At 37.4% G+C, this 26019-nt stretch overlaps 1 protein-coding gene across 5 annotated transcripts in view; it reads left to right on the forward strand.

The window, feature by feature from the left end:
* Positions 1-25687, forward strand: part of SKIC3 (SKI3 subunit of superkiller complex) — a 47887-nt gene extending 22200 nt beyond the window's left edge. For 4 of the 5 annotated variants that reach the window (XM_051789310.1, XM_051789309.1, XM_051789312.1 and 1 more), the window contains exons 20-42: positions 69-257; positions 1159-1303; positions 1465-1543; positions 1659-1720; positions 1829-1885; positions 2994-3062; positions 3976-4050; positions 4663-4804; positions 6059-6152; positions 6722-6799; positions 8061-8185; positions 9784-9907; positions 11430-11648; positions 12436-12508; positions 13225-13278; positions 13385-13493; positions 14792-14920; positions 15455-15576; positions 17527-17685; positions 20131-20283; positions 22014-22144; positions 23770-23893; positions 25384-25687. In XM_051789310.1, the coding sequence (XP_051645270.1) occupies positions 69-257; positions 1159-1303; positions 1465-1543; positions 1659-1720; positions 1829-1885; positions 2994-3062; positions 3976-4050; positions 4663-4804; positions 6059-6152; positions 6722-6799; positions 8061-8185; positions 9784-9907; positions 11430-11648; positions 12436-12508; positions 13225-13278; positions 13385-13493; positions 14792-14920; positions 15455-15576; positions 17527-17685; positions 20131-20283; positions 22014-22144; positions 23770-23893; positions 25384-25461 (2590 nt within the window). In that variant the 3' untranslated portion in view covers positions 25462-25687. The remainder of the gene's footprint in view (positions 1-68; positions 258-1158; positions 1304-1464; positions 1544-1658; positions 1721-1828; positions 1886-2993; positions 3063-3975; positions 4051-4662; positions 4805-6058; positions 6153-6721; positions 6800-8060; positions 8186-9783; positions 9908-11429; positions 11649-12435; positions 12509-13224; positions 13279-13384; positions 13494-14791; positions 14921-15454; positions 15577-17526; positions 17686-20130; positions 20284-22013; positions 22145-23769; positions 23894-25383) is intronic. The other variant, XM_051789313.1, reaches the window with a different exon arrangement.
* The last annotated feature ends 332 nt before the right edge of the window (positions 25688-26019 follow it).

Genomic DNA, 26019 nt, shown 5'->3' on the forward strand with positions numbered 1-26019 from the left:
CTCTTCAGAAAAGGATATTGAAGTGCCTGAATGAGTGTTCGGTGGGTTTTCTGTTTAATTAATTACAGGGCAATAAAGCACCGTCCTGATATATCTTGCCTCTGGAAACTTCTTGGAGATACCTGTACTAGCGTGCATGTTATTTCACCAAGCAAAGTGCATGTTCAAGTACTAGGATCCCTTCTTTGGGGAAAAATGGGTAAAAACGCAGACAAACAGATGCTGAAGAAAAATGAGCTGCTCATACTGGGAGGAAGGTAATACTTTTTTTTATTATCAAGAGCTCCTAGGCAGCTTGAGACTCTATGGAGTCTCAAATATTCTAGAGTACCTAATTTCTGGAAAATGAAAAACATGCTGATTTGTTGACACCTGCACAGTGGGTAAATAGATTCTTGTGTTTCTTCCAAGTTACACTACTCATTTCAGGGTATGTTTCTTGTATTGCCACAGTGGCTATCAGCACTTCATCTAGCACCTGCTTTTCTCCTTGTTTCTGTCTCCAGAGCATGACTATATCCTCCCTGCTATTCCACAAATCATGCCTCTTTAAATGGAGTGATTGTAGTATTTGCTAACTAATTCTCCCAGGACAACTGAAGTCCAAGATAATACTTTTAACTTTCTGTCTGTACTTCATTCTTATAAAAATGTCATAAATTTAGAGGTTTAGAGTACACTGGAAGAGGAAATTCCTTGTTTCAAAGTTCATGATCTAGAAAATATTTGCAGTATTTCTGCAGCCTCTTCTGTGACTCCCTCTGAGCTTTTTGGAGCTGGATGAAGAAATGTAGCTGCTTAGTGAATCTCAAACACTATCTGTAAAGTCAGATAGTTCCTGGGGGAAGTCTGATAAACTGTAAAAATGACTGAGGTTGTTTTAAGTAAAAGCATGCATAATGTAACAGACAGAGCTTTGATTTAATGCACACCTACATAACCACACCTGTGGCTTCACAAGTGGTGGGGACTACAGACTGCCTTTAGACCAGGATAGATTCTGTGATGATAATGTATTAGTTGATTTTTGCTTCCCATACTTGTCTGATTTTGTTTTGCTGGTTTAGATTTTTAAGCACTCTTTTGAATGTTCTTTTGGCTTTCTGCTCTTTATGTAGCGACTTGGAATAATTGATTCTGTGATTCATGTTTCTGTAGGTGTTATGGCAGAGCTTTAAAATTGATGCCTTTGCCTAGCATATGGTGTGATCTTGGAATAAATTATTATCGACAAGCAGAGCACCTCACAGCAATGGGCACTGACATGAATGAGATCAGTGAACTGCTAGAGAAGTCTTTGCAGGTACTGCCTGTTTTTCCTGGTACATTCTTTAAATTGATGTTCATGCTTCTCTTCATACTCTCTCTGTCCACAATAAAACATACATCTCTGAATAAGTAAGTGCATAAAGAGTTAGTTTTTGCTCTCCTAATGATTATAATCCACATTTGAATTTCTTTCAGTGTCTCAAAAAAGCTGTAAGACTTGACAGCAAAAATCATCTTTTTTGGAATGCACTTGGTGTAGTTGCTTCTTGTAGTGGTAAGTCTTCAGCAAAAGGCCTAGCTCTGTATTAACCTAAATTGGAAGGCAACTTGACTAATGGTGTTTTGAAATTCAGTTAAATCTAGCTCTCCTTTTTTCTTTCTCCCCCCAGCTATTGGGAATTATGCTCTTGCTCAACATTCGTTCATCAAGTCTGTTCAAGCTGAGCAAATTGTAAGTGCTGTAGGCAGCTTCCATCTGTTTCAAGTGGGCATTTAAAACTTCTCCCCTGATGCAGTGTTATTTTTGCATAGTGATTTTAACTTTATTTGTTCTATCTAGAATATTGTTGCCTGGACCAACTTGGGGGTTTTGTATCTGGCAACTGGAAACATTGAGGTAATCTATTTCCCATCTTCAAATATTATTTCCCTTTCCATTTTTTTCTAAGGGTGTATCTGCAGATGGGAGTGTGGGGAAACTGAGAATAAAGTCCCTTTCAAATTCAAGAAACGTACTTCCTTCAAAAGAAATTAAACTGGTACCCACAGTTTACTTCAGGAACACAAATGAATTACATATTTGTTCTGGAGGGAGTAAGGTTAAGTGTGAACTTCTGCTGCATTGACGAGGTTACTGTGCAAGCAACTGGATGGAATGAAAACTTATTGGAAGGACTGAGAAATGATTAGTCAAACTGGAGCATGCCAGGTTTGGCAAAGAACTTTTAGTTGTCACAGAGTGAACTTTCAGTGTTTGAGTTCCCATAAGTAGCTACGTTCTGTTCATCAGCAGATGTGTGATTTACTGTGACACTCTAACCTTACAGAGTTTCTCTGGAGGAAAATTACAGTACATCCTAAGTGAAGCCTGGAGCTCTTATGCAGCTAAAGAACATCCTGTCCTATTTGCTGGTTAGAATTAAAGAAATCTTATTTAATTGTAAATCTGATGGTCAGAATTTTTTTTAATAAAAGTAACTTGATACTACAGGCTGCTTGCTGCTTAGACTACTAATGCTAACACTTCCTTCACCTTGTGCCAAATTGAGGAACTCTTAAGCATATGCAGTCAATAGGGAGATGACTTGTTTGTGATAATCAGTTTTATGCTTTTGAAAATGCATGTGTTTAACTGCTTGTGTTACAGAAAAGCAAATTTTCAAAACTGGATCCTCCCAGAGTCATATTTTTAAATATTACTTGTTCCAAGGGTTAATTTAGCTTCTGAACTCTTTTGGTGTTATGAGAAGGAAGTATATTTGGAAGAGAGGGTAACTTTCATGTTGTAAAGTTTTGAATGTTTTTTAAATTTTATTTAAGAGTAAACCTGTTTATTTCTCTGGGCAATGCATTGTTCTGTGTGGCACAGTCAATGTTTTAGTGGTGACCTAATTTGATCCATTAAATCTCTTCTAATATCTGATAATGTTAATACTCGTGTGTACTCAGAAGTACCCTGTTACTGTACCAGGCAGTTCAATAGCACTGTTATCTTTGTTTTACAGCAAGCTCATGAAGCCTTCAAGGTAGCCCAATCTCTGGAGCCTTCTTACTTGCTGTGTTGGATTGGACAGGTATGATGAAAAATCATAAAACTGTGCACCAAAACCAGTTGTCAAAGAGTAGACTTGAGCTTCCTCCTAATAATTGGCCCTTATTCATGTTCCTAAAAATTGTTTGAAGTAAAGGGAACTTATACTTCCTTGAAGATGGATAGGACCTTTATTTCCATAGTGGTGATACAATGGAAGCTACATTCATAAGATACATTGGCATAATGGCTGATGATGTGAGTTCAGTAAGAAACTACCAACAAAGCAATCACTGTTTGTGTTCTGAGGCTTTTTATTGACAACTGTCAACAAAGCACTGTCTTCATAAGGTGATAGTTATTTCAGCTTCAACTGTACCACTAGTTCATTATGTGGAACCACCTAACTCTCTGCTCAGCCCCTCCTTTCTAACACCACTGTTAAAACAAGTAAGCCTCTAATGTACCTTGGACAAAGCACTTCTCAGTTTTTGGAAAGTCCCTTCCTCCCCTACCATTGAGAGCTGATGTACCCCTACTAGTATCTAAGCCATCTGTGAATAGTTGAGGTACTTGTGACTCATAATCTTATGATCACTATAGGTGCACTTCATAATGCTAATAATCATCTAATTGAAGCTGGATTCTAGAAGAGAACTCTCACCATCACATGTTGAAAATTCAGCTCCTGTCAGATGTTGTTATAAGTTGTTCTAACACACACAAATCTTTGTATTGAATAATGTAGAGTAGCAGCAGAAGACTTTGAATTACTGATATGGTAGAAACTGCTTGTGCTCCTTTTAATTTTGTTCATTTTATTTCTAAAATCTTCCTTGGAGAGTATGAGGAAAAGAAAGTGTCTTCATGTTGAATGTTTAAGATATGCCTGACATGAGTTTTCTGTCAATATCGTGATTTTAAGGTACCTGACCACAGCTCCTTCTTCTCCATAGGCTCTTATTGCAGAGACGGTAGGCAGCTATGACACTATGGATCTCTTCAGGCACACAACTGAACTCAATATGCATGTGAGTATAACAGTTGTATTGTTCTGAAGTTTTTGTATATCCAATCTCTCCACTTAGGAGATTTAATTTCTTTAAAAATATGTATCTCTTCAATAGTGAAACTGTTACAGTCATGTTTCAAATGAGATTGGGTTATTTTCATTTTGTTGTTCCTGGCTTACACTGGCACTGTATAGCAGGCAGTTATTGTATTAAATGTCTTAGTCCCAAGGGTCCAAGAAATTAGTTCTGTAAGTAATGAGAAAACATTCTTCGTGTTCAGACTTGGACATAGATCAAAGGCATAAATTATAAGTCTTTCAGGAGAGAACAAGGACCTTGAGTTCCAAGAAAGTAGAGGACTTACTCCCTTAAAGCTTTTTTTGTTGTCATCCCTACAGTGATGCAGCAAATTGTATGAAAATTTAAGAATTTACTTTGCCCAAAGGGCAAGTTAAAAGTGTGTGTGGAGTAATTCAGTTTGGTATTTTCTTCTGCTTAACACTGATGCAGATTTTTGGCCAAAACTCTGTTCTAAAACACAAAATTGTTATTATAATCTCTAATTATTTTGCTGTATCTTGAGCAGGTTTAATGACTCCTCTTTTGGGGGTTGTTTGTTTGTTTCTTGAGGCTGAGGGAGCAAAAGGCTATGCCCACTGGGTATGTTCAACACTGCAGAACAAAGCCAACAGAAACTCTGAACTATATCTGTACAACATTGTACAAATGAATGCAATTCCAGCAGCCCAGGTGGTATTGAGCAAATATACAGGTAGGTAGTTTAAATACCCTTCTAACCTGTCACACCTAACAGATGCATTCAGAATGAACAGATAAACCTATAGTAGTATCTGGACAAGAGAGGTATGGCTGAGCTGGGGAGAGGCTTTTGAGCTGTAAAGTAATCAAAACAGGGTAAGCAGACCATTGACTTTTATTATCACACAAAAATAAAGCAGATGTGAGTTCTGTTTGCCTACTCATTTGAGTAGATTTTGTTTCAAAGACCAATGAAAATAGGGACCAAGGCCTTGTCATGCTTGTCATAAGGCGTTCGGTCTCAGACTCCCTTTGCATGTGTCTGTATGCATAGGTGCAGATAGATAATAAGTCCTCTGCCTCTGTGCCATGATGCTTGGCCGAAGACTCTTCCTGGGTGCTGTGTAACTCCATAGCCTCAAGCATATGATTGTGTTAACCTTCAGTAGGTGACAGACCATGGTTTTGCACATGGTTCCAAGCCAGCCTACCCATTGGAGTAGACTTGCATATGTCTAGCCTTGAAAGTAGTCTTTTAATGTGGATTTTCATTAATCTGCAATTATTACTGTAAATAAGTCATTTGAGTGATCTGTTGCTAACTTTTGAGAGCTAAAAAATAAGGTGCAAGCCCTCTAAATGAGATAAATGTGAGACTATATTTCTTTGTGCCATCGCTGTTCATAAGTGGACTGCTGGAGGGGCTTCCTTCCTAGTCTGGGAAGAAAAGTGACAAATCTGAGATGAGATGACAGCTCAGAAGTCTGTGCCTTACCCATTTTGTAATTCTGTGATTAATTGCTAAGGTTAGAAGAAACCAGAGTTGGTCATCTGGCCCAACCTCCCTGCTCAAGAGCAGAGTCATCCTAGAGCACTTTGCGCAGAATGGTTCCAGAGGTGTAATATTAAAAATAAACAATAGGATTCTATTAGTATTTTATTAGGGTAAATACGAGATGAATACTTTCCTATTTCATAAGGGAAAAAAATGTGTGTGCTGAGAAACTTAAAATATTTTGAGTGCATTAATTCTGTGTCATATTTTAAACATTTTTGAGCTAACCTGATGTCATGTTGTGGGTCTTCCTTCCCTTCTGTATTTGCCTGCAGCTTGTCAAAATTATTCTAGTAAGCAACTGACAGAAGCACTTGGCAAAGGGTTTTGTACATATGTGTACACTATAGCTTCAAGGTAGCAAGCTTTTTGTAATGCTTTTTCACAGTTCTTTCTGATCTTGTTCTCCTGTTGTCAATTCTGATTTTCTAGAAAGAAATCCAGACGATGCATCTGCTTTCACAATGCTTGGTTATTTGAATGAGTATCTACATCTGAAACAGCAGGCAGCGTATGCCTATGAGAGGTAAACTGTACACCCTTGGAAAGCTTATAGAAGCTCATTGACCTCTTTTCCATGCACCAGATGAAAAACTTAAGGGTTTTTCTCTTCCTTAAATAAACAAACCTTACTTTGTCAGTTCAGCAGTACATTTCAGCTAAGTAGGGGGAGGTGTGGGGATGTTCTTATACCAAATTTGGAAATGCAGAACACAGAACTGGAAAAGTAAAGATGTTCCAGGGCTTATGTGTCTTACCAGGACATTTAACTAATTCACTGTGTGGGATTTAAGTAAAATCTTGGGAATAGTTAAGCTTGGTTTTAGTTTTATTCTCTGTCCCATTCTAATTAATGGATGTGGCTGGGCTTTGGGGTTTTTTTCCCTTCTCTCTTGTTTTCAAGTGGTAGAGGAATGTAGCAATGAAACAGTGTTTGGTGAACGTGTTTGTTGATGCATTAAAACAGTAAAATAAACTCTGTTTGTGTTTAATGAGCATAGAAAAGCTTCTGCATAAAAGAGTTGTCCATTCTGCTCTGAGAACTATTCTCAAAATATGCAGATGGTAATTGTTTTTCATTGTGGTTAATTTCAGGGCAGCTTCATTGCTGAAAAACTCTGAGGATACTGAGAAATACAATACAGCAATACAAAACTATGGCAGGTCACTGTGGTAAGTGTTGACATATTTTCCAAGCTCCTGACTTCAGTTTTGGATGGAGTGAGTGCAGTGGCACAAAACGTGGTGAGGCTTAAAGGTTATTGCTAAAAGTAATCTATTAAACATCATTCTTAACTGTAGACAGGTTTGACTGAACTTCATATTTGCTCCAGAAATGTGTAGTGTATTAAAAAAAAAATCAAATTGCAAGGAATTGCTGTATGTCTTCAGAGGTATCAGTGATTCCTTTATCACTAGCTTGATACTATGGTGGCTTAATGTAACCTGTACAATATAACTGTTGTATAGTCTCCAGAATAAATTGTGATTATATTTTTTTTAGGTTTTTTTACAGTCTCCACATGTGAGATCTGTAATAGGCTTAGCCTAAATAAAATAGCTACTTCGAGGTTTATTTAAGATCCCTTCTGCCTGCCCTTTGAATTTGTATTGACTTGTACAACCTGCAGCATGTGTGGTTGGGGTGTTGCGTACATGTGTGTGATTTTTCTGCTGATAAACCCCTCTGCTATAGTCCTGCTCACAATTCTAAGTTCCCTTCATGATACCGTTCTAGTTCTGAGGGAATGCAGGACACAAGTCTTAATAGATGAAGACTTTCAGTCTTTTCTTTCATATGAGATAGTTCAAGCTGTGCTAATTAGATATTTGTTAGCTCTCTTGAGAAACCTCATATATTCTTAAGTTTCTGTACATGATGCTGGAACTTCTTGCCTTTAGTGATGTGATAAGTCATTAACTTCAGAGAATATTTTAGAAGCAATTCTAAAGCTGTATGTGTGTTGATTTCTGTGTAAAACTTAGACAAGAGCAAAGCTCTAGTAATTATTAAGTAGTTTAATAAACACAATCCTGTATTATTTCCTTCATAGTGGTCTTAGAACAAGAATGCTGTAAGGTCTGTCTGTATGTGCACTTGCCTGTCTGTGTGCATGCATAGTTTGATTTGCTTTTTTCGCGCTTCTCTTCTGCTATTTTCTCCACTTCCATTGCGTTGACCATTAAGTGACATCTGTTGTGCAGATGGGGAGGACTGTTTCCTATCAATTATTCTTCATGCAAAAGATAGGTGGAAAGATTAACTGCTATAACTGAAGAAGGGTGGTGATTCTTGTCCTAATATTGCTCTTTTCCTGTGGTGTCTGCTAAAACCTACTGTATAAAAGAGGATACTGGTCTTCAAGAACAGTTTATCTGAATCATAGCAGCTGTTGCTACATGCTTCATATCAGTAATTTTATTTTTTTCACAGTGCCCGTGATCTGTGTGATAAGGCCATTGAAGTTTACGCATCAATACCGCTAACTGAGTTTGATGGCATTGTGGGGCTAGCATTAGCTTACTTCAAGAAAGGACTCTTAGAAGAAAGTATCAAAGGTAAAATTCAGAGCATTATGGGGCACTTCCCTTGAGGTTAATCCTAACAAAATTTGTTTATCTGACCAACTTAGCTGTCACTCAGTTTATTTTGTTCTTTCAGTCCTCGTGCATAAGTACAAACTCCACAACTGTTTTAATAGCTTGAGTACCATGTGCAGTTTTGGGCACCACATTAAGCGTGCAAAGGAGCACCACATGGATGGTGAAGGGTCTGGAGGGGAAAGGAGGAGTGGCTGAGGTCACTTGGTTTGTTCAGCCTGGACAAGAGAAGACTGACAGTCTTCAGCATCCTCTGGAGGGGAAGCAGTGGGGCAGATACAGATCTCTTCAATCTCATGAAAAGTGACAGGACTTGAGAAAATGGCATGAAGCTCAACAGGGGGGGTTAAGTTAGATAATCAGGAAAAGGTTCTTCACCGAGAGGGTAGTTGAGCACTGGAACAGGTTGCCCAGGGAAGGTAATGGCACCAAGCCTGTGTGAGTTCAAGTTTGGACAATGGTTTCAGGCACACAGTGTGATTCTTGGGGTGTCCTGCTCAGGGTCAGGAGTTGGACTCGATAGTCCTGATGAGTCCCCTCCAACTCAACCTATTCTATGATAATCATTAGGCAGTTCAGCAGGGTGCTAGAAACTATTCAAATGTACTAAGAGAAGCTACATTTCTTCAAGTGCTTAATTCTTGTCCATTAAGCTGTTTTTATCTTAGCCTCCCTTGATCTCAAATAAAATTACTTTCCTGGATGAATCATTCCTAGTCTAGAGAAAAGACTGAGAGGTGATCTCATCAATATACGTATCTCGAAGACAGGTGTCAAGAGGATGGTGCCAGACTGTGCTGGTGCCCAGTGACAAGTCAAGGAGTAACGGACATAAACTAGATAAGTTCCACCTCAACCTGAGGAAGAACTTCTTTACATTAAAGAAAGTTGCTGTGCACTAGAACAGGCTGCCCAGGGAAGTTGTGGAGTCTCCCTCTCTGGAGACTTTCAAAACCCACCTGCACAGTTCCTGTGTCACCTGCTCTAGGTGACCCTGCCTTGGCAGAGATCTCCAGAGATCCTTTCCAACTCTAACTATTCTGTGATTCTGTGATAGGAGATTAATGTGTTGTTCTAAGCACTTTAGCTTTAGTGATAAATATGATTCTGTGTCATGGTCTGCAATGCTAAGATGTGAGACTTCACAAAAACGTATACTGAATTATCACTGTTGAAGTGTAAGCACTCAGAAAGGAACAGCTATGTCAGTGTTTTAAGTAATCTTGTATTTTGATTGGAGTGATGTGTGCCCATCTGAAGTGCTATTTCATAAATGAGCTATCACAGGGAAGTACTGCTACTGTGTTCTTGAGGCTTTTTCTTAGTATCTCTGTACTGCTTTTCAGTTGTTTCCACTTGCTACATATTAAACAACTCCCAGGCTCTAAGCAGTAGATCTGTGAGTCTTAGTTGAATTTTTTTTGTCTTCTGCTTATGATTTGAGGTGTGAAAATATATCAAACCTGAACCCAAAGTGTCTCTCTCTTTTCTAATACCATGCTTTACAAGGGTTGTTTTTTCTTCTACTTCAATTCTGAGTCTTGAATTTTTACCAGCCTATGAAAAAGCCCTGTCTGTTGCTGAGTCTGAAAAAGATAGAGCACATATCCTGACTGCTTTGGCAATAATAGAATATAAACAGGACAAAGTGGATGCTGCAAAGACACTGCTGTTTAAATGGTGAGTAGAGGGAATAATAATCAGAATGTGATATCTTATTGTGCTGCTGAATCCTCACATTTCATTTTTGTGGGAACTCAGGTGGATATTTTCTTTTTGTATTGCAGAATAATAGTGGAAATGGATGCAGTGCTCTTACTTCTGTGATATATCTGTTTTTGTTTTATGACCTGTGTCTTCTACATTTTTAAAGCAGTATGGAGTGGAAGGACTGGGCAGTTTGGATATCCAGCATCCTTGAATGATAGTTTTGAAAACTTTATCTTTTAAGATAATATTACTTTGTAGTTTACCTAAGCACTAGGCAGTATTTTTGCTCTTTAGCTGTAAGAGCTCTATATGGCTAGTGAAAACAATTTCAATTTCAATAGCAGGAAATCTCCAGAACAGTTGTGTTCCAAGCATCATAGACAAGGACAAGCCTGTAGCTTCCCCATGAAAAGAAACAGATCTGTATTAGTTGTGCTGTTAAGTGGTGAATGTATTTTTTTTTTCAGATCTGTGTAACCTAAAAGCCTGTGCATCGTCGTTAGTTTCCTGGTAGCTTCAGATTAAGAGTTAACATCTCAGCCTCTCAGGGTCAACCCTTTGTCAGTAGAGAACTCCAGCAGTGGCAGTAGATTAAGAGTTAACATCTCAGCCTCTCAGGGTCAACCCTTTGTCAGTAGAGAACTCCAGTAGTGGCAGTACAGTACACCATTTTGCCAGCAGACTCCTAACATTACTGAAATAGTGAAGGTCCATTATCTAGTACACTCTAAATCCAAAGTTACTCATGATTAGGTAGCTAGGAACCTGATATTTTCTACATCCTATAAATCACTGCAGACTTGTTTTTGTCATAATCATCAACAGTGAGAGTTTTCTAGATGACCTTTTTTGTGTTTAAAGAAAAAAAAGTAGTTAATGGTTTAGGAAAGAAACATCACAGTGAATATGTCTAGATCTGAATTGGAAGCACAGTGCTGCAAAGGTATATGGTGGATTTTAGTAATAAGAACAAAAATGGTGCATTCTGGTCCAATAGACAGGATGTCTCTGCTGTCTGGAATTCATGCTAGGTGACTTAAAGGGCCTCAATAGGACCCTGAACAAGAAGCTACCTTTTTAATTTCTCATAGCCAACTTGGCACAGAGGCTTTTAATAGTGAGTATGTCTTGATATCTTCCTAATATGATAGAATACCATTTCTTACTTGTGAAAGAGTGCCTTTTGCTTATGTTTAACAGCTCTTGATTTTTTCTTGCTTAAGTCTGAAAATAAAACACAGAATGAGAAACTTATATTCTTGTCTTTTTTGAAGGCAAAAATAATCATTAAGGGCTTGATTTGGAGCCTGTAGCCTGTAGGATATAGATCTAGCTTGATCCACAGTCCCACAGTGAAAGTCTGTTAATTCTGTATATCATTCACGATACATAGGAGCAAGAGGACTCAGAAATACACAAGTACTCTAATGTTAACAGCAAATTTAATTTGTGCTCCAAAATAATGTCTCTTTCCCTCTTTCTGGTTCAACAGCTCATTAAAGGAACCTAGTATGGAAAGTCTGAAGGCTTTGTGCACACTAGGACTGGTAAAGCAGGACGCAACACTTGCAACAGCAGCCCTAAAAGAATTACTGAAGCATGAAAAAGGGGATGATGGAATTTATGAGCGGTGCCTTACTGCATGTGCTATTTATGCATTACAAGGTAGAAATGTGAGGGTCCAGAGAGAAGTCTCCAAAGCAGTACACAGGTAGGTACTTTGTCTGGCTTTAGATTGCCCTGTAAATGTATTGCTTTGATTACACTGAACAGTAAGCAAACCTCTGTTTACTTGCATCATTCTTCTAGAAAAAAAAAAATTTAAATTGTTTTTCAAAGGTGAAGTCCTCGCTTAAGGTTGTAGCATCAGCTGACAAAAGTTTGCTTTTTGATTTATGGCAGAAGTTTCATGGCTTATTCAGTATTTTCTGGTTTTGTTTTGGTGACTTCTTTGATAGCTAGATTAGTTCAGTATTCCATGAAAGCATCTTTCATCATATGTAGCATAACCTTCAGTCTAGAAAAGTCTCAAGGGTCTTTATTTAATATTTAAAACCAGCCTTTGAAGCTATCTGTTCCATTAGCTAAATGTCTGTATTTAAATGTGTTTTGATTAGCCTTACCATTCTGTTCCTTTAAGAAAAACACACTTCAGTCTCTCCAAGTGTTTTTGGAAACTATTCTTCATGCAAATTATATTTCTCCAACTACAATTAAAATTCCTTGTTCTTCACACTATGGGGACAAGACCTGTAGTCCTAAAGTTTGTTTTCTTCCCATGAATATTGATATGCATATTGTACATTTTGTTTCTTTAGTTAGCAATATAACTTCAATATTGTGTTGTTTGTTTTGAATTACTACCCATGTCTATTTTCTACTGCACTTCATTGTTTTCTTAATAGAGCAATTTGGTATCTATAGCAACTGCCTACTGAGTCATGGAAAACCAGGTGCATATCTAAATCAGAAAGTCTAATATCCTTTTTTTTCCCCAGTAACCCAGATAATCCTGCCCTCTGGTCTCTTCTATCTCGAGTAGTTCCACTGTCTGCATCACAAAAGGCAAAAGTAAGTGCATTGCTCTAAGATGTCTGGTGTTTACATCCTGGGTAGTCTGTGTTGTTTTTTAAGTAAAAAAACTCCCGACCTTTCAGTATGTGGACTTTCACTAGTTAATATGAAATCTTAAGGCTTGCATACACTGCAGTGCATAGCCACATACAGAAGTTATATACTATTATTTGCATCTTTCATGAGGTAACAGCTCTTGATCTTGAAATAAACTTGGAGGAAAAGTCTGCTAGAATTATTCCAACAATAAAAGGCTGTACTATGTATATTTTTTTGTTTAGTTTTATAGAGATGTGTGTAAATAAATATATATTAAAATTTATGTGTTCAATTTGATTAATCTAGTCAATTTCACTTTTCGCATTAGCCAATGTTTCCTTGCCACTTTTGTGCTTACTATTATCTTTTCTCCAAATAAATACTCTGTCTTAATTTATGTTAATTATGTAAACAGAAATAGCACCTGAAAACAAACTCCTTTGTATATGGGGCTAATATCTGAAACAAATCATATGGATAAGCTCTAATCCTGAATGTCTCTTCCTAATTTTTTATGAGATTGTGCTATAAGTAAGGAAAATACCTCATTTTGCAAATTCTGTATTCATGATTAACAAAGATAAAAAGATACCTGCATTATATTTTGCATAAAATTAATTAGTAACCAAATTAACCATGTAACCAAATTAATTGGATTTTTTTTAATCTTGCAGGGGGGAGCTGTGGCAGGAAGTATCGCACATATAATCGATGCAAAGCACGGAAAGGTTTGGCTTTCTTAAAATGAAGATTTTGTAATTCCATAAACAATCCTAAAGTTAATTCCATCTGATCACTTACAGTTTTAAGTGACTCTTATGTTCTGTTTTTTAGGAAGTCCTGCTGAATATTGCAGTTAATCAATTGGCAGCAGGTCACATGCTAGAAGATGAGAAAAACAACCCTATAAAAAATATCCAGAGGGCCATCCACATCTGTCCAGGTTACTCTTGTTCTCAAACACAGTAGTGATTTTTTAATTTTTACCCATCAAAAGCAAAATTACTGGATTAAGAAAAGTAGATTTCTTTTCTTGGTTTGGTTTATTGTTTAGGGTTATCCATGTACATTTTGGGGAGAATGCTTAGAACTGAAATTTTCATTGTCGTTCCAAATCATTCCCATTTAATTCCCATTGTCATTCCCATTCCAATGGGAATTAAACCAGACAAGAAGAAAAATATCACTGGGTTTTAAGGCTTATTCTGAAAATATGGGCAATTTCTTAATCCCTCAGTAGGAGAAGACATTAGTATTATTTAGTATGTTAGCAAAATTCCCTTAGAATTACCTTATGCAACACCAAGCAGAAGAGAATTACTCATCTAGCTTGAGAATTTTAATTGGAAAGGTTCTGTTACAATGTGCGGGTTATGAACTATAGACAACTGTTCTCTTACTAAATGGTGTTCTTCCTTAAGTGTATGGAGCAAAAACCTAGCTTGGTTTTCAATTTCTAGTTTGCACTTGATGGAATACCAAAATGCTGTTTCTTCTGCAGTCATTTTTCTCTGATGCGGAAGGGTGACTGCAAGTAAAAAATTTCAGTTACTTTCCTACAGGAACACACAAGAATATGACTGCTAATCAAAAGCAGTATACTTTGCATTTTACTTTGTTGAATCTTCAAGCTTTGTTTCATTTTGCTGGGAAATTTAATTATCTTAGGGATGAAAATGTACATAGATGAAATCTTTAAATAATCACTGTTCAGTTCATGACAGAGACTACTCTTCCAGTAGTAGGTGTTCTTCACAGGGCTAGGTTAAGGTAAAGCTGACAGTGGAATTAGCTGGCAGTGGAAGTAGGCACTTAGTGCTGTAACTTTCATGTTATTGGTCAGACAAAACTGATTCTGTGTGACTGAAAGCTGTGGATGGCATTTCGGGATTTTTGCTGCCACTGTTACAGCACTAAGTGATAGCCAAGGTTAATCTGTGTAGTCAGACATAAACTGGCAGCTTCAGGTTAGCACACTGGTGTTTATGTAAAAATACATTGGTTGGTTTTAGGAACAGAATCTTCCTTTTATAATCTGGCAAATCTTACTAGTTAGAGACAAGTAGTTATCAGCTTCCTTGGGCTGAGTTCTATTACTTGTCTTGTTGTTGCTATCTCTTATTTACAGTCTATAGTTCCTTTGATAGCTATGTTTTTATGCTTTATCTGGTAAAGACCATTCTAAATGAACTACCAGTGTATTTAGAATGGCACAAGTTGCCTTTGACCATTCTTTTCTAGATAATCCTACTGCCTGGGCAGTGCTAATGGCAGCCTGTCATGCTGAAAACACTGTTGTCTGTCTAAACAACACTCAGCCGAAACGAACAGGTCTAGAGATGACACTTGTGTCTACAGTTTCAGCCAAAAGTAAGCTATACAAGTTTTCTAATTAAAAAAAAATAATAAAATTGATCTGAGCTTGCATTACTATTCTGAACTTGCAAAGAGGCTGAGGATTGCTCAGTCGAGAGTTGAGCTGTAACCGTACTGTACACATAAAAAATGCTAAATTCTAATGCACAGCTAGGGTTAATTACTTAATGGCAGCTTGCTTTCCCCTCCAAAGCCTCAAACGGTTTTCTAAAATAGTACTTCTGAACTCTGATGTCTAAATGGATGGTTGTGGGTGTATTACACTGCAGCAACACTGCTTATGAGGAAAGACTAAAGTACCCTTGAGTTCTGTAACTTTTCCAGTAAAGGCTCAGTCTTGCTCAATGTCCAAAGTGTTTTGAAAACTGGAATTAAAATTCCATGTTTGATTAATTATTCCTGAATCGTTAACTCAAATGGTGTATGCATTTTTCCCATCTTGCTTTTAATTTTGCCATCTTTCAATATTCCTTCTAATGAAGAAAGTCATGTCAGATTAAAACTCTAGTGTTTTAACTGTCTTTACAGCTGGGGAAAGTAACCTTCCTCATAATTATGTCCGTATTCTGGAAGACTGGTGTCTCTGTCAGGCTATTACCAGTCTAGAGGAGACCGGTAAACTATCAGAAGCTGAAGCTCTTTGTAACAAGGTATGATGGTGTCACACTGGCAGATTGTGGTAGAATTGTAAAAATCATGTGTGCATTATACAAAAAGGTAGTCTTTGAATTAGCAACTGTCTGTTCCATCAGAGCTACAAATACAGTAGTTCACAGAATATTCTGAGTTGTAAGGGATCATTGAGTCCAACTCTTAAGTGAATGGCCCATGGGGGCGTTGAACCTGCAAGGCTGGCATTATTAGCACCATGCTCTACCCAACTGAACTAGTTGTTGGTATATTCTCCCTTCACCAAGATGCTGCTTCTGTTTGCAACACTGAAACTGTGTTAATAGTTGAAACAAGTAGTGTATGTCATGATAAAGATAAATCTGCACTTTCTGCCTAGAATTAACCTAGAATTAAGCAAAACATTACAGAAATTTGAGGCAAGAAGTTCATGTAGGAGACTTTGCCTGGGACTTTACTTCCTGCTGGGTTGTGTTGTTACTTTGTTTCAGAGCCACAAGGTTTTGTAAAAAGAAAAGTCTTGAGGAAATGCAGCTGGGGAAGGGGACTGGGGTGTTATCAACATGGAAGTGTGTGTTTCATGTGTTCATGAACAGAAGACTTGGCAAAAGATAAGGAAAAAAAGCTGATGAACTCAGCAGCACACATCCTTGAGTTTCATGAAGGAAAATTACTAATCCCATGCAAATGTGCTCCTTGGTTTTGGTATTTTTGTATTAACAGGGATGAGAGTTAAAAACCAAACAAACAAACAAAACAAAACAAACAGATTTGTTGAACATGCTGGTTTTCAGGGGAAAGTACTTTCTTGTCTCTCTGTTTGCTTGGTGAGAAGGTGTTTTTCTTTTCTGGCCACCATGTCTACTGACCTGTCTTCTATTAATGATTAATGATTCTATTAAAGATCAGAGATTTCTAAACATACAAAGTATGTCCTTCCCCCCATCTTGTCAGGGGGGGTGGTTATGGAGGGTTTTGCATGTGTTTTGTTGGTTAAATTGCTTGGGGAGAGGACAGTCAGTGCCTGCAGTTAGTGAAGAAAAAGGGGAACATCCTCTGCTACCACAGACTGTCAGTGACAGTTTTGGACCCTGAAATTCTCAGAAAGCCATATAACTAGGGATGGTGAGTCAGGCACTGCTGTCATTCAGTTTGAGATAGGCAGCGTGATTCTGCACTTGTTCATGAGGAAAAATTGCAGCAAATTTAGGAGCTTCTATTGTGTTTCAGAAAGTCTCTGCATTCTTTATAAAGCAGCAGCTTGTTAAGGATTCACAGGCAACATATTTCATTTTATAAAAAAAAAAAGATGTGTGAAAAGTACAAGTGTTGTTTCTTAAATCTGCTTTGAATTATAATTCTTGAAAGTATTCTGATTTGAGCAGGAAAAATAACATGAAGTGAGGTTTGCTGAAGCTTCACATACTTCACCTGAGAAGGGTAAAGCAACGGATGGCTGGTTTTCTGTCTTTGCTATTTTGTGTGTTTTTTCCAAAAAATGCTCTCTAGGGACCTACTGTTACGGAACAGGAAGTGTTTAGTAAAGTTCTTCTGTTCCAGGGAGAATAAATCACCTTACCTGGGAGAACTGAAACTGCTTGAAACACAGTCAAAGTCACAGGACAGGTTTTTACCTTTACTAATAGGCCCACACTGGTAATGATTGGCAAACCAAATAAGAACTGTCTTTCAGGCAGTTTAAGACTGCCTGAAATAATAACCAAATAACTAAGAGTAGGACATATACAAAATTTGGGATAGACTTCAGATGTATTTTGAGGAGAGTAAAAAAGGTTAACTATTTTCATGGGTCAATCCCTGGAACACTGCTTTGTGCAGAGGAAGAGGAAACTGCTATTTTGCAAACATCCTGATAATGCTTTCAATGCTGTTTTCTGTACAGAACAAAATGGAAAGATGTAAGTTTCTTTGATATTTGGGAATGATAATTCTGATTGTTTTGGTCTTAGGCTTTAAAAAGCTGCCCTGAGCACCCAGCTCTGTTTTTGCTTTTGAGACAAGTTCAGTGTAAGCAGCTGTTGAAGTCTCACAAAGAACTTCCAGGCAACATCCTGGAGGAGCTTCGTAAGACAGTCATGACCAGTCCAACTTCAGTTGCAGCCTGGCAAGTAAGTGTGCATCCTTTCCCTGACTGATGTGCCACTCTCAAACCCACTGTAAGAGGGTGAACATTAGTTTCACTGCTTGGTTTTATTTATCTGCTGACAGTCAATGACAGAAAAAATAGCTTGTATTTGGGTTGTTATAAAGTTGAAACATCATGTTAGATTTATTTAATAGTTGAAATAATAAGAACCACTAGTAAGGGTAAGCAGACAGGACAATTAAAAACTTGAGATAAATCCCTAGCACCTGTGTCTTTAGGGAACTGTCATTGACATGTAAGCAGAAAACAGTGAAATATTTCATAATTCATAAGACTAGATGGAAGTAAAGGGTTTCCTAATGTAGTAATATACAGTTCCTTATTCAGGATCTGAAAACCTGAATAAGTCTCTTCCAGTCACCTTATTTGGGAGAATTGAAATCGCTTGAAACATAGTCACGGTCTTTCTCCATAATCTCCTGACTTCAGATGTCACTGTTCTTTTGAGTAAGTTGATTTTGCAGAGAAGAGAAATCACTCCCAGTAACAGTGTTCACTAACTCCCTTCCATGGCACCATGAGTGATCCCTTTTAGTAGATATGAAGATGCTATTACTCACTTCATATGCTGCTTCTGTGAGACAGTCTGAGAAGTCTGTCTCACAAATGCCAAGAGATCTTTCTGGTGATGCAGCACATATGTTTGTTTATTTTCTAACAGTTGGTTCTAGTTACAGTTATTATCTTCCTTTTCCAATGTAAGTAGCATATTGTTTAGAAAAATTCTGTGAGCTTTTAGAGTCCTTTATGTAGTTGAGAGATTTATGGCGCTCTCTCTGCCTATTGATAAAATAAAACCCTGCTTGTAGTACTGAAGTTGATTTCAGTCTTAGAAGACCAGTGCAAGGCTGCTGTAGAGATCGTTATCTCACTTGTTTCAGGGCTGCACATCCTCTTCTCTTCTGAAACACAGGAGTATCATTTCTGTAAAGATACTTTTTTGATGCATTTTTCACTGATTTGTGAGACTTCCTCTTTCTGATCTACAGAACTCATTCAGATTGGATTTGCAAAATAGAGGGCATGCAAGACATGATTGTATCCTCTATTTTAGTAACACATTTTGGAAATTAAATTAGGGCTTGTATACATTCTTCAAGCATCCCTTGCATAGCCAAGTCATCTTGCTTACCAGCAGGGATAAGTGAACTGAAAGTGTATATGATGCAGGGATTGGGAGGTCTTGATTGTTTTGGTCTTCTTAATCCAGGCCACAGATAAGCTACCTCTGAGGAAGATCTTTTCAGTTCTAATGGCTTAGATAGCATTCTGAAAAAACCTGGCTGCTACATCTGTTTGTAGTGGATAAATATATGCTTTTATGTTTTCTGTCTTTAGACTTCCCAAGTTTGATAAATGTTTTGTCTTACTCAGAAGTATCCACTGTGATGCCTTACAGTTTTTACTCAGTTATAGGGGCCCTTAACTATTCTTTTCGCTGAAGTTTTTGGCTTTTGTCTTAATAGTTGTTTTGCAGGACTTAGGAGTGCTGCTGAACTGCTATTCTGATGGCTATTCTACTTTTTGTGCTGTGGCTTATCAGGAAAATAGAGAGAAGCACATCTGGTAGAGTTGCCTTTGTGCCTTTGCATAAGGGTTCTCTTCTTCACATCTTGGGAGCTAGACATCTTCAGCTGCAAAGAACTGAGGCCAAGGGAAGCTTTTTTTTCTTCACATGAATGAATGTTTTACTTTACAAAGCAGTCCTGCAGCTCGATGTCAAGAATGCACAGTCTCACTAGTGCTAATTAATGCTTTCTAACGTGTCTAGTGGATAAGTAACTTCTGTGCACCAGAAAGGGTTAATAATTTTTGTCCCTTGTAACACCAGGCAGTCTTTAGCTAGCAAAAGTCTAAAGACCTTTGCACAAAAGCAAGGGAATTTTTTTTTTTAATAAGAAATTGCTTTGTTTGCTTGATGATCCAGTGAAGAATATTTCTAGATGTGGCTTACACATTTTCATGCAGGCAGCAGAGGCATGAAACTCTGCCTCTAAGTGCCTTATTTCCTTTGTCCCATCTGTCTTCTACGGCATGACTCAGCTGATTCAGGAACTGTGTAACGCAAGTCTACACCCATCACCTGGATTCATGCTCATGTCATAATGTCTTTCTTCCTGGCATAACTCAAATGCGCTGAGAAAATCTATCAAAAAGGTGTCCGTGAGTGGTATAGGGAACTCCCAGAATAAGTTACTGTAGTGAGGTGTACTGCCAGTTATGCAGCAGACTACATTTTTCTGCAGGGCAGTACGCAGTATATTGTTGGAATGAGGTATGGGTGCATGGTGGTGTTTTTAGCTAACAGTATGCTGTGGTACTCTCATAGATTGAACTAAATGATATTGTCTAAGGGCTGTGTGTTTTGGTGGCTCCATAACTGATTTTGTTGGATGTTTATTTTCAGTGGCTGGCAAAAGTATATCAGTCTCAGAGAATGATGATTGGAGCAGAGATGTGTTACAGAAAGAGTCTGCAGTTGGCGTCACAGCAGGGCAGCTGGAACGGGAAGTTATCCAGTCTGCTCAGGCTAGCTATGCTCGCACTGGAAATCTGCATGGTAGGATAACCAGTATAATATAACTGTATGATTTAAGAGGAGTTGCTGGAATGTAGGGCTTCTGTAGTCTTTAAATGAAGCCCCTGTTTAAATCACTTTGCATTTTATGAATGACAGCTAGAGAATAAGTGAGATTCTAAGGAGTTACAGTGAAATAATCACATAGAACCACTATGTACAGAAAAAGGCTAACTTGTTCAATAAGACTTACTTGTCTAATAACAGTTTCAGTTGGATCATCCAAATTGATGTACCCTTCAAGTATCTGTCCTCTTTTTCAGAAAACTGCCTCAATAAACATTTTTTTCTGCACTGGTACCTGGAGACATCAGTCACGTTTCAAGTAATTTTATGCCATATGGTCATTTCCAGATATGGTGCCTTGCCTTGTAGTGTAAAAACAATCTAAGGGAAGTGTACGTTGTGGTGTAAAGAAAATTATTCCTTGCAGCAAGGGGCAAGGTGAATATACCTCAGATTCTCAGCAAGTGTTTATTCTCTTTAAGCAGTATCACTCCAGAAACTTGAAGTGCACTACCAGATTGCTTTAAAGCCTAGTGTACAACGTAGATACTGCTGTGATCTTGGCTAACACTTTTTCATGTATTTTAACAGATGACCCAGCTAAGAGCCATAATCAAAATCAGGCAAAGCAACCCCATCTATCCTGAGATCTTATATAAGAAAAGGCAGTCAGTTTTACAGAGGATAAAGCTGCAAAGCTGTTATGCCTTGTGGGAGAAGAGAATCACCCTCAGTGTAGACAAGTTTCTTTCTCACAAGGCCTATGCTTCAAAAGGTTAAATTTGTCAAGTGGCAGTATTTTTCCTGCCATGATTATTCTGTCAGTTTTCTAGTGGTCTGCTCCCTGTTTCTTACTGCTCTGAAATGCTTCCACGGGTCACAAAGTACCTTCTAAACGTAATTAATACTACTTCTTTAAGTGCTGGCCTGAATGGCTTAAGAATGCACATGACTTTGTTTAAAATGAGATTAGTATGAATTTGATTATCTCATCTCTGCTTTCTGAAAGAGCAGAGCAACTGATAAGTGGATTCCTTTTCGGACTCTCTGATCTCCACTGATTTAATGAAATGTGCGAGAGCCTGGTGAAAAAGTTCTATGTTTGAAAATTGCTTGTCTCCCAGTTATCTGTCCAAATGAAGTATAGTAGTTTGAATGCTATCCAGACACACTGGGCATAATAAGGTTTTTCTTAAGCCAGTTTTATTTTTTTCTTTTCTTTTCTTGTTTACTCAAAAGTCATTTTGTTAAGTAATTACCATCTTGGAATTGGTTTTCACTGTTGGTAAAAAATGTCACTTCTGGGGATAAATTCTACATTCTAGAATAGTCTTGTATATGGGATGAAGATTTACAAGCTGAAGAGCAAACAAGGGTTTCCGAAGCATTACTAAAACTTGTATGGAAAAAACACAAGGATTGTTTGCATAAATGAGGAACTGGAATGCTGGCAAGGTTGATCCTATGTCAAGTTAACGTGACTTTTCCAGGCACTTCTAACCACTGTTTGTGTTTTTTTAAAAGGTATCTTTCTAACCTGCCAAATACTTTATATAACTCAGAACTGCTTGAATTAAACCTTCTTTCTAGAGAGCTGCAAACACACTACAATAAAGTCCTTTTTTGGTTTTGGGGGTTTTTTTTGCTTGTTTGTTTGGTTTTTATTTTATTCTTTTTTCCCCCTTTATTTTTCACTTTTATAATAGGCTAATGTCTCAAATGAGCACTGGCCATCCTTGGTTCAGGAGGCAACAACAGAAGCTTTGAAACTTACTCCTTGCCCCCTGGCAGCTCTGCTTCAAGCCCTGCTACAGTATAATCGCAAAATGGGAGCAAGGTATGCATGATCTGTTAAGTTCTAAGTGGAATACACTGTCTAAAAATACACATTATCCCCAGATCTAACTCCAAGAACTAAAAGAAAATTGAAAGCAGGAATTAATTCTTGAAATTAGTATGGGAGTTAAAAAGGAGAGGAGAGAAAGTAGTGTGGGAAGCAGCTGAATCTTCCTCTATTTGTGGAAAAAAAAATGTATATGACCTTCCTACTAAGAGAAAAACAGCTGTAAGACAATTTTTATTTTAATAGCATGTTACCTAAATAAATTAATCAGGAAGAATACACATTCTTAAAAATGCTGTAAAATAGCACAGTGGAAACACATATCACTACCCTATATACTGTTGGGATTAATTTTGATCCTGAATTGGCCTCCAGTCAAAGTTCATGCCTATTCCTGAACAACCAAGTGCACATTGTGGCTTTTTGAGGAAGGGAAAGAAGATTTGAGGAAGGGGTGCTTGGAATCTTCCTATGTAGTGAATTTGGTTCTTAGATCTTTTATAGTATTTTTATTTAAGATAGGGAAAGTTGGAATTTTTTTATGGTTTTGTTCAATAATTCACCTGTTTTGTAGATAATTCTGACAAACTGGCGTACTTTCTCCGTTGGCATTTAAGAAGGCAGCCTAATGTGATTGTGATAGTTGTCAATTATAATAAAATTAAGATAAAAACTTATTTAATCAATTAAAATTGGTCTTATTACAATTTCAGATATTAATTTATGTGAACAGTATATCACAAGATCTAATTGATCTGCCTAGGTGTTTCAAAATCCTGAAACAAGAAATTAATCTTAAATACAAATTAGAAACATAAAACAGTTAAATCACAATCTACTGGAAAATCATGTTGTTTATAACAAACAGAATGTAAAGAACAAGAGTCAAAGCTGATGGAGCACCAGTGAATTATTATGAGATTCCTAAACATAATTGGCAGTTTTTACCAGATTTCTAATGACACTGTGAATTTGAAAATGTATTGGTTGGGTATAAACTGTTGGTGTTGGAAGGTAGTATCAACCAAATAGAACTTCAGACCTCGTGTAATACTCTATTCCAATTTCCTTCTCTTCTGCAATTTCACATCCTGTCTCTGTGTTTGCAGGAACTGCAGTACCTTTTGTGAGTGCCTGGATTAAATATATTTGTGTATAATATTAAATTCTATTGGTATCACTAAATTCTAATACCTGCTTCTTTCAAGTGCACTGTTATTTCCTAGGTCTTAAAGAGGAAAATACCTGCTGTACTTGTTCAACAGATTACATACTGAAATCAGAGATTGTGCTGAAATCACAGGTGTCATGATGTTTATCATGCTCTTATAGCACTTGTGAAATCTACTATGTCAATCTAATTAGGATTACTTTCTAGTTAAAGCAGTAACTTGAGTGTAATATATTAGCCATAACAATGGAGGCAGAATTCCGTAGCATTCTAGATGCAACTACATAGGAAACAAAGGGATGTACAACTCTAGACTCACTTTCTTGGGCAGTATGGAAATAAAGATGTGACCTTATATTACTTCTGACTGTTGTTGCTTGCTCTGGTATGTTACATGCAGTCTAGTCAGTTGCATTTGATTTGGATTATGTTATGATTATATTTCTAGGGAGACTCGACGAATGTTGGAAAGAGTGGTTTATCAGCCAGGGAATCCAGAAACTATAGTGTCGGTGGCACGCTGGTACCTCCTGCAACATCTGTATGCCAAAGAGGATTGTGAATTAATAGATGTAAGACAGTACATTTTATACAGAAATTCAATCTATTTACATTTTATATTACATTTACAACTTGAAAGAGGATAGAAGCAGGCTAAGGAGGTTCTGGCTTACCTGCTCTTAAGGTGCGATGTATAAAAGTTCTATATTGAAAAAATGTACTTTGGTTTTTGAAATTTACACTAGTTTGTTTGAAAGTTTTCCATTCCTCCATACAATAATAATGAAAAATTGAAAAAGTGTCTAGTCCAAACTTGCAAGAATTCTACTAGTGGCTCTTCAGTAGACACAAGGACCATTTAATCAAAATTTTACCAGAACGTACAAATGTACTAAAAGATACACACTCTAGCCTGGGTGTAACTTGGAGTATCCCTGACTCAAAAGATCTGAGCAGTAGGATGCTGTACGTTCTGTACTGAGGACTTATATCTGTAATGGTACATTATTTCAGTACATAGTAAATGGTACATTAGTTTCTGTTGACAGGACTTCACAAATGGATTTGGCCAAACTTATAAATTCACTCAGTTCTTTCATGTAATGCAAATGGGCAGTCATTCATTTTGACCTGCAACTGGAATCACTTTGCTAGTCAAACTCTGAATACACTCTCCTAGTAACCTCCTCACTGCAGCCACTGTCACGATGAGTCTTTTGCCTAGATCATTAGCTGTTTCCTGGTGAATGTTGAATCCAATAAAAAGTAAATTTGAAGGTACAGCATATAAATAGGCTCAGCACTGACAAAAATCCATACACAGACATGGAGGTTCATAAAAAAATCTAGAATTAATGATTTCAGATGATTCTGGTATGATCTCACTGCACTTCCTTTTGCAAAGTCATCTGTACTCCCTACCAAAGAGTATGATGATAATGACTGAAGATTCGTTTGATTCTACTTAATGGTTTTCCTTTTAATAGGTATAATGTGATTGGATTACAAGAGAAGTGCTAGAAGCTTAGGAACATTAGGCTGTTGTGCAAGCTTTTTTAAATAAGAGAAAAGCTCTAAGTATGGTATGTGGAAAAAAAAATCAAGGAAATATGAATTTTAGAGGGGGAGGGAAAAGAATATCTGGCAAGTTTTTAAGTTGCTGCAGAGAATACTCCAGTCTGGCAAATGGAGACTTATACAAAGGTTCTAGCAGGAGACGACTGTATGTCAGCAGGAAGATAGGTCTCATATAGCTCTGCCTGTTTAATTGCCAGCACTTAACTAACTTGTCAAACTTAGTTTCAGCCTCGAGTAACAAATGATGCTGTTAACAGAGCACTGGTAGTGACTACAGGTTTAGCAAGTCACTGTAGTGTGAGGTTTTGATCTTTTAAGAAAGCTGATGTGTAATGTTGAATGTTTTCTATCTGGGCTTTATGGGTGAGGTAATCTATTATGGAAACTGTCTCAAAGGAATGAAAATACATTCGAGATTGCCCGTAAAAAGCTAGCAGTAAAAATCTTAATTTCTCAGTTTTTCATTGTTTGTTTTTCTACGCAGGTACTTATAGAAAATGCCAAAGCTAATGAAGATGTTAGAGCTCTGGAACTAAATGAGAAGTTGTCAGCAAGCGCCTAGTATGGACTATCTCAAGCAAAATAATCTAATATTCATCTAACTTAACTAGTTCACCTTCCAGAAACATATATGGTTTGGGCTATTGTATTTGTTTGCCTGGTTTTGTTTTTTTCTGTTTCATCAACTGCAACTTTGTCCTTAGTTTTACTTCTTCTTGAACAAAAGTAGGCTATTTTCTTGTTGAGTTATATAACCCATAAAATCACACTTTACTTAGAAAAGAAAATCCTGTTTTTTTCTTTTGTTTGCTTCTTCACTTAAACTTCATTGCTATTCACAATAGAGAGTATTTTTCTGTATTTCCCCCTTGGTCACACACAAAAGTACAATATTTCCAATGGGGTCCTGAACAGCAGCAAGCTTTTAAACAGATTAAGCAGGAGATTGCACACACCATGGCACTTGGACCAGTCAGGACAGAACCAAATGTGAAAAATGTACTTCATTCCACAGCTGGGGATAATGGTCCCTCCTGGAGCCTCTGACAAAAAGTACCTGGTGAGACCCAAGCCCAACCATTCAGTTTCTGGAGCCGAAGCTACAGAGGATCTGAAGCCA

The sequence above is a fragment of the Manacus candei genome, unplaced genomic scaffold (genome assembly GCF_025592945.1).
Source record: "Manacus candei isolate 608988 ecotype Guabito, Panama unplaced genomic scaffold, ASM2559294v1 h1tg000027l, whole genome shotgun sequence".
Classification (NCBI taxonomy): Eukaryota; Metazoa; Chordata; class Aves; order Passeriformes; family Pipridae; genus Manacus; species Manacus candei.